Genomic DNA, 9,088 nt, shown 5'->3' with positions numbered 1-9,088 from the left:
TATGTCATTCGTACCAAAAATCAACTTGAGAAAACATCAATTGGTACTTGAACAAAACATATTTGTATGAGAGAGATGCGATGGCAAAAATTAAGTTAATAATTGCCCAATTTTTTTCTTGTACAAATCTGTTTTGTTCATATACTTATTAATATTCAATCAAGCTAAGTTTTGGTGTAGATAACATACTCGACGAGTTCTACAAAATGAACGATTTCAAGTATTGTTGTGAACATGGAAAGGGCCCACAACGGTCCAAAACTGGACCTGGACCATTAAAAAATTGGACAGGAAATGAACTAAAACTGGGGAATTATTAATTCCCAACTATTTCATCATAAATACTGTAGAATAGAATATTCAACAAATTATACTAATTAATTATAATCTCTCAAAGCTCTTTCATGGCGAATCGCTGAACGGCTTGTATTCATCGCATTCGTATATTTTCATACCTCCATCCGATGGCTAGAAGAGCGACGCCGATCCTGACCCGTCTGCTAGGGTCAACCCGATCCGTGACGTACATGCCCCGGCCCGGCGACGGGGCTCCGAGGGCGGTGACGCTGATCCCCGGCGACGGGATCGGTCCCCTGGTGACTGGCGCCGTGGAGCAAGTGATGGAGGCGATGCACGCGCCGGTGTACTTCGAGAGGTACGAGATCCACGGCGACATGAAGAAGGTCCCGCAGGAGGCCATGGACTCTATTAAGAAGAACAAGGTGCGTGTGTTTGTTGGAAAGGCCTCGTTGCGATGTCTCCGAGCTCTCTCGATCACTTTAATCCTTTGTAATTTGTTTTCAAAAAGATTAATAATTAAAAACAAAGAGCATGATTGATAGGGTAGTTAAAATGTGTGTTTGCTGGGTGATAAACGAGCCGGGCAGTTAGTTATTTAAGTTTGGTTTTAACATTTAACGAGCTGCAACATGTGTTCAAGTTTAGCTTCTTCGTGAGACTGGCCGATTTTGAACGAGATTTAATTGAGAACACGAGTGAACTTCGCCTAGGTTGATATCATGAGCAGAACGAGCCGAGTAGTTGCTTGTTCGAGCTTGATTCAAAAGCTTAATGTGTTTCAAACAATTGTCTTAGCTTTGTTTGTTGCAATTACAAACCGAAATTGGACGAGCTTCAAACTCGAGTGGCTTGGTTTGTTAATCCGCCCTATGTGTTTGAAAGGCTTGATGTTGTTATGATTCCTTTAATTCTTGTAATTCGTTTTTAAAGATTAATAAATTTCTTTTGTTGTTAAAAAAAAGGTGTGCCTGAAAGGAGGTTTGATTACGCCCGTAGGCGGCGGTGTGAGTTCGTTGAATGTGCAGTTGAGGAAAGAGCTCGATCTATATGCTTCGCTGGTTCATTGCTGTAATTATCCGGGATTGCCTACTAGGCACGATAATGTTGATATTGTTGTGATTCGAGAGAATACGGAAGGGGAGTACTCGGGGCTTGAGCATGAGGTGGTTCCTGGTGTTGTGGAAAGTCTCAAGGTATTGTTGGAAACTTCTGTGGATTTGTTTGGTGCTTTTGTTGCCTGATTTTTGAGTGATTCAATGATCTCGATGTGTTTATTGTTCATTGTCATAGGAAGTTGTTTTGGATTAAATCAATTTGTCAGGGGCTCAATAAAATTATCAAAATTTTGAGTGGCCAAATTACTGTATTTCATCATGAATACCAACGTGTACGAGGAGAGTGAGATCTCTCAAAAGTTCGGGTGCCGTGGCTCGGGCTCATCTGGTTTCAGCCATATGAATCACATTGTGTAAATTCAGAGCATAGCTCAGAGTTTATTTGTCTAGTCCACAATGGGGGTGTTTGGCACAGCCTAAAATCGAAATTGAACTCGTAGTTGGTATATTGAACAAAGAGATTGTAAGCCATAACATATTTTCTCTTTGTATAAGCTCCTTAATAGAAAAAAAAAAGCATATGCTTTGTATCAGAGTGTCATATTTTCTATCTTTCATTTGTTTTGGCAAATTCATGTTTGAGTCAATCAAGCCATGTCTACTCAGATCTTATTCGAATTGCTTCTTGATGAGGGTCTATTTTCTGCTTGGAAGACATAGGATGTTGCTTTCATTCTCTCTGTTTACTTTATGGTCCAATGCATGTTTTGTGTCTGATACCACTTTTTGATAGGTGATAACAAAGTTCTGCTCGGAGCGTATTGCACAATATGCTTTTGAGTATGCATACTTAAACAATAGAAAGAAAGTCACCGCCGTGCATAAAGCAAACATCATGAAGCTTGCAGATGGTTTGTTCTTAGAATCTTGTCGGGAGGTTGCGACCAAGTATCCTAGCATCAAGTACAACGAAATTATTGTGGACAACTGCTGCATGCAACTTGTTGGAAGGCCTGAGCAATTCGATGTTATGGTATGTGTGGTCAGTGGAATGCAGTTTCAAGCTACTCTATTTCCTTTTTCGGTTAACTTATAATCTATAACTTCTGGTGGAGGATATTTGTCCTTTGTGGTGTCTGAGTTATTTCGATTAACATGACTGAAGCATCTTAGATAATATGCTTAAAGCCCGTAAAATTATTATTTAATCTCTATTTCCTGTAATTCATCTATTAACTTGTGATTTCCGTTCCATTAGTGTTATATCCATTAGATTGTTAACCACCAAGGCACCAACTCATCTAAAAGCTTAAGTTGTTAGAGAGAGGGCAAACTATATTATTTGTACCTTCAACACGCCCTCTCACGTGTAGCCAGACTCTCCCCCATAAGTGGGCTAAACATGTGTAAGTATTTTAACTTTAGGTTGGTGGTGCAGTTCGAACAAATGATCTATTGTCTGCTCTAATACCATATTAGATTGTTAACCACCCATTCATCTAAAAGCTTAAGCTGTTAGAGAGAGCGGTAACTATGTTATTTGTACCTTCAACAATATCATCACTTGTCTCATAATTGGTGTACCTTATTGCATCTTTCTGCTTCTTTCTTTTTTTAGATCATTATTATTGCTGTTAGTAGTGTTATGATGATGCCTCTTTATAGGTCCTGGTGATGGGCCACACAATGGGGAGCAGCTCTCCCAACTACTGTAATCTTGCCCAAGAAGAGAGCCAGGAATTTTAGAGGGAGATATTTTGGTGTTCTTAACAAAATGAGTAAGCCATGTAGAATTTCCTTAATTCTGGGAACCAGCCATGAAATTTATGGAGGGCTTAGTATACAATGGTTCAGTTGCTTTTTGGAGCTTTTGGCTGGCAATGGCCTTCACATACACCCCCTAGCCTTGTCCCTTCTGGCTCAAGTCTCTGGGTACAGCTTTGCTGGCTGGCAACTTCATAGAATCTCCTTTCAGTAGACATTAGCTCCATGTTACACAAAATACTTCTCCTTTACCAATCGCTCTAAAGATATATACTTCTATAGGCATCGATTGTAAAGATTTCCACATCCTCATTGATCCTCGTAATGAGTTGTCATAAACTATGCATTAGATGAGTGAAATAATCTTAGGCCACGCCTAGCCTCTATGTTAGCATAGGTGAAGAATCAGAATTCCTCCATTGACATTATCACTTGTAGACTCCTAGTCAACTTTAGAATCTGTAAATTACAAAGGTAATTGTTAACCAATTTGGGGTTTGTCTTTGGGCAATCAATTAGTACAGGGGCAGTGCGCTTGCATGAGTTCAGAAGTGGCTCTCTATGCAACTCTAGTACATGGCTTCCACTTTGATTTTTCGTCGCTTAGTTTTGCAATAAGAAATGAAGATTATTAGCTGACAAAACCGGTTGATTTCAAATGTGCAGGTGACGCCTAATCTTTATGGCAATCTTGTTGCCAATACTGCTGCTGGTATTGCTGGCGGCACAGGAGTCATGCCCGGAGGTACATCAATCAACTTTTAGGTCGTTTTTCAGTTTCTTATTGATTTTTTCCCCTCCATCCTTGGCAGTTATCCTCCTATAGATGCTCAGGTTTTAATATGGTATTCCTAACCTCCCTGTGAGTGGTGGATAATACTCTCTTAAGGACAAAGAAGTTGAAAACTCAATATACATTTTTTCACAACTTCTAATTTAGAGTCACAGATTTCCTTACACTTTGAACAGATATAAATGCACTTTTGCGCACTAATCTTACCATTGTAATTTTAATACTTGATTGGTGCTAAGCAAGGTTGGAATTTTTCAAGCTCAACCATTGCTAATAGCTTGTTAATATCCTAGTTGAGTGTACCCCAGCTATTTGAATCATCGTTCTTAATCCAGGAGGAAAAGCTGGTAATAGCCATGGGCACAGGACTGTCCATTCTGTTAATATATTTGGTTGAATAGAAAAGAAAATGAATCTATTAGAAGTTACTCCTTCTAGCCACGAGGGTGGTCAACTGGTCATAAATCAAGTGAAAACAAAATAGAATGTATGGTAACTAGGCTATGAAACTAACAGCAGCCGCAGCTGCAGCCAGTATAGCCACAGCTTTAAGACCTCTTGTTTAATTTGCTCTTTGCCTGTAGCTAGTAGGAAGCTAGGCACAGCATGTTTTAGACGATTAAGATGGGCGAATATTGAGGTTTTTTCTCTGTTTTCCTTTTTATGGACAGCAGCTATCCCATGTATCAGGAAGGTAACTGCCAGAAGTTATTTATCCAATGTCAACTTATTGATTTCGAATGCCGTACTTAGCCCAACTTCCTTCACTTTCGCTTTTAAATGCTTGTAGTTCTTGTACAGGATATGTTTCATACAAACATCTAGTTCTGCTAAGAAACTGTTTGTGTGGAACAGATCATCATATGAAATTGCATCCTTAATGACAAGTACTGTAATTTGGTATTACCACAAAAAGTGCATTTGGTCTAAAAAGATGCCTTTTGCATATCTGAGTTCTTTTGTTTATACAGAATGCTTGGTACATATTTCTTGAATTCCCCATCTGTTATTTTGCAGGAAACGTTGGGGCGGATCATGCTGTTTTCGAGCAAGGTGCTTCAGCTGGGAACGTGGGAAACATGAAAGTGCTGGAGCAGAAGAAAGCAAATCCAGTGGCCTTGCTTCTCTCTTCAGCCATGATGCTGAGACATCTCCAATTCCCCTCATTTGCCGATCGATTAGAAACTGCTGTGAAACGGGTTATATCGGAGGGAAAGTACAGGACAAAAGACGTTGGTGGTGATAGCTCCACCCAGGAAGTCGTTGATGCCGTTCTTGGAGCTTTAGACTGATAAAGAAGATGACTTCTCTGCTATACACAGTTTCCTGTAAAACTGCCCATTGGTCCTGGGGTTCAAACCTGCTTGTTTGTCCCAACTGATATTTCATTTGGCATTATTTGATAGGTATTCTTAGTACACTTTATTATGTCTTGGTTGCTTAATTATCAAATCCAAGGCAAAGAATATTATGTCGATTCGAATAACGACCTTTCAAGGGTCAAATTTTGTGATTGCTATTGTGAAAGTGCAGACTGTCTACGCATTTGGTATCGAGGAAAATAGGACTTTAGAAAGCGTTTACAATGGATTATGTTTTACTTCACAGTTTTTTGAATCCAATCTCCAAGGTAGAGGATTTTCTGTGAATATAGTTATTTTTTAACAAGTGGGTACTCGGCTCAATGGATCTGTTAATTCCATGGGTTGACTCGTTGCTGGTACTAATAGCATGATGGTTCGTCCATTAATGCAATGGGATGAGTCCACAAATACCTGATGAACTTAGTTTCTTGATCAGCTCGACTACAGTCATTTTCTGAAGCTCGACAAGCGTACGAAACTAAAGCTTCACTTTGACTTGTTTACATTGCTCCATATATATAGACCTGGTGGCTTTCTCTCCCCAATATTTGGATCTTGCGTTTGCTTTGTGATAGGAGAGGTAAAGAGTTCTACTAAAAGTTTTACCTTGCGTCATAAACAAATAATAATACTCCCTCCGTCCCCTTTTAAATGTCTTACTTCGTAACTCCAACTTATTAAAAAAACATCATCATTATACATTTCACATCAACTTTTTCCTTCACTTTTCCTACTTACCCATCATCATTACACTTTTTACTGACTAACTTTTCAAAATGGAATCTTCTTTTAGGGACAAAATAGACAATGTACCAACTTTTACCTACTAACTTTACCAAATGGACACTTATTAAGGGACAGCCCAAAATAGAATACTGGACTATAATAAGGGGACGGAGGGAGTAATAATAATCAAGATCCCGATACAGACGGGGAGCCATATGACAATTTCAAGCACATCTTTTTGTGAATACTGCACAAAGATAAAGGCAAACAATACATGCAAGATCTACGCGAAATTCTTCACGACATGATAGCGCATGGGTAGTATTGAAACTTAAAGGCCTTCGATTGAATTCGCCTGTAGACTGATACTTCCACATAACGGTTTGCTTTATACTGATGAAATTCAATCATAACCAGTCATTCTGTATCGAATTTCTGCTGCAATTTTTCATTCAGTTGAGTACACGAATGTTTGCAATCAAATTTGGAAATTGAATAAAGTTTGGGGCTCATTGAAATGAAGTATGCCTTTTCTGTTTCTGCATCATTATTTGTTAATCGACCAAATTTTTGGAAATTGAATAAAGTTTGTAAGTCTTTCCTTCTAATGAGTTCTAACATAAAACATGCCGACGGATTGCTTGTTCAGAAAAGGCTCCCCGAGGCTTTGGCCTTCTCCCTTAGAATAAACTTGTGCACCTTCCCAGTTGAAATTCTTGGAATATCTTCAAAGATGACCGTCCGGGGTGCCATATAATGCGCCAAACGATCCCGACAGAGGCTTATTATTTCCTCTGAATCCACATGAAACCCCTCTTTCAACTTCACAAATGCACACAAGGTGTCTGCCCCCAATGATCATCTGGTCTCGCGACTACTGCAACATCAAACACCGCCGGATGGCTATATAGGCACCTTTGATTGGTCCTGATGAAGAAAGGCGATTTCTCTGATATAAACCTTGCTTCCAGTCTCGGTTGTCGATTAGCAATCTGTGTGTACCACGAAATCATTTGTATCTGAACATAGTCTCAGTTCTTTCTTTATACATTCAATCAAACTCAGGAAGTGGTTAGAGAAGCAGTAGCTGCTATGCGAGTTAGATCGGTCAAGTTTGATGTAGATATACTCGCCCTCTTCTCTATGTCATAAAGTCGCTTATAATTAATGGTTGTTCACTTCGGATGTGGTGGATGAACACCACGTCTCCACCTCTATGCTGCTAATATTCTCGGCCCATAAGTTTTCGTAACTCCATGAAACTGAGATACCCCAAAACCCATTTCCTCCATCTTGAAAAAGATTTGGGGGGCGGCAGGGCACTGCCATACATTACTTCAACATTGTGAGGAAGTGGCCTTCGGTCACTGGAAGGAGAATTCGCAATCCTCGAGATGGTTGACGCTTCGCTCATGTTTGTTATGGGCAATGTTTTCATAAATGGCTTTAGGAGAGACATTTCTAAGGCATATGTTAGTACCGCTGAGGGCTGCCACTTCCCAAATAAGACACCACCGATTGCAGTGAAACATAGGCACTGTCCGAAGGTAAACAAGCATTGAGCCCATCCCATGAAGAAGAAATGTCGCAATGGTATTGAGATAGGCGCCTCTGTGGCTATAAACAACACCTTTAGGGCACGACGTTGTGCCAGAAGTATAGTTCACACTGATTGGATCCCATTCCCTTTTCAGCCATCTTATGGAAAATTCAGCAAGTCCGGTCGCCAAGAGTCTCTCGTATTCATGAGTATCAGAAACAATGCTTGTTGGAGATGGGTCTATGGATTCAAGAATTAAGACCAAAGTAGGTGGCTTTGTTTCAGTACTTGCAAGAAGATCAAGTGCTCCATGAGCAATTTCAAGCAACTTGTAATGTACAAAAATGACCTTAGCTTCCGAATGTTTCAATAGGATTGACAGCATTGCTGAATCATGGCGTGTATTAAGCGTGCAAAGAACTGCTCCAGCCATAGGGACCGCAAAATGCAGCTCGTGCATTGCCAGAACATTAGGGGCCAATGCAGCAACCTGCTCAATGATTACCAGAATTTAGACATGCAGAAACAAGATATGCCGAGTGGAAACACGGTACTTGCATGCTATGGAAACAAGGTACTTATAAAAGTATGCTATGGGAATCTATGTATTAACTCATTACGCTTGGAGAGTAAACAAGACATGCAGAAACAAGATATGCTGGTCAAATTCAAATTTCATTCTACATCGAATCAAATAAATAGAGAAAGCTAATTTGACCAGCATGCTATGGAAATCTACAAAAATGCCAGCTTTGGAGAGTAAACCTACATGGTAAGCGGGGGAGGGGGAGGGGGTGGTGATGACTTTTCTAAGACAAGTTCTATGTTTAGTCATCAATGAAAAACCAAAAAACCAAACCTGTGAAGCACATATACTTCTATCGGAATGGCATTGCATCCAGCATTCATGTTTCCACGTCCAAAATCAGAAAATTATGTTTTCCCTCTGAATATCGGATTCAGTTCGCATAGCTAAACTTCTATAAAATGGAAACTGAGGCCTTGATTATATAGCATTAGAATGCAGTATTTTGCCTACTTTGAGAAGAAAATAGTGAGAGTCAATGTCGCACAATCCTTTTTGGGTATTCTCGATTGACGCATCTCTTTGTTGTGTCATTTATTTGTTCATTGACAATCATTCCCGCTGATACTCAAATGAAGCTTTTACATGCCCAACTGAGATTAAAAGGTTTAGTCATTGATATCCTACATTCAAAGATTGCAACCTTTTCTCACGACACCTAAGTTTTTGTAGTAAATACAAACATTTGACAAATTTATGTATCTTTCTATCCGTATTGAATCTCGTATCCTATCCATGCTTCATATATTTAAACTAAACCAAACCAAAACTTAAATCACAATCAATTGGGTCAGCTACATAATTTGTTTTCTCCATTGAGCACATCCAGTTCCTTGATATTCAAAAAAACTTAGATCCTTTTGACCTAACACATCAAAAGGGTTGTGCCCCAGATTTGCCTAAAAGCTCATCATACACACACTCAATCACACAGAACACAAGGTATTTACATCGGCTGTT

General features: G+C 39.5%; 1 protein-coding gene and 1 pseudogene across 1 annotated transcript; one reads left to right on the top strand and one right to left on the bottom strand.

The window, feature by feature from the left end:
- Nucleotides 1–312: 312 nt before the first annotated feature.
- LOC131302637 (isocitrate dehydrogenase [NAD] regulatory subunit 1, mitochondrial-like) lies at nt 313–5,498 on the top strand. The gene is made up of 5 exons (XM_058329378.1): nt 313–722; nt 1,263–1,493; nt 2,149–2,388; nt 3,786–3,864; nt 4,930–5,498. The coding sequence occupies exons 1-5, from the start codon at nt 465–467 to the stop codon at nt 5,202–5,204; spliced, it is 1,083 nt and encodes a 360-aa protein (XP_058185361.1). The 5' UTR covers nt 313–464; the 3' UTR covers nt 5,205–5,498.
- A 704-nt stretch (nt 5,499–6,202) lies between these two features.
- Nucleotides 6,203–8,451, bottom strand: LOC131303203 (isovalerate--CoA ligase AAE2-like; annotated as a pseudogene).
- Nucleotides 8,452–9,088: the final 637 nt, after the last annotated feature.

Source organism: Rhododendron vialii, chromosome 10a (genome assembly GCF_030253575.1).
Source record: "Rhododendron vialii isolate Sample 1 chromosome 10a, ASM3025357v1".
Lineage (NCBI taxonomy): Eukaryota > Viridiplantae > Streptophyta > Magnoliopsida > Ericales > Ericaceae > Rhododendron > Rhododendron vialii.
The sequence above is the reverse complement of the archived record's forward strand: the minus strand, read 5'-3'. Positions and strand labels throughout refer to the sequence as shown.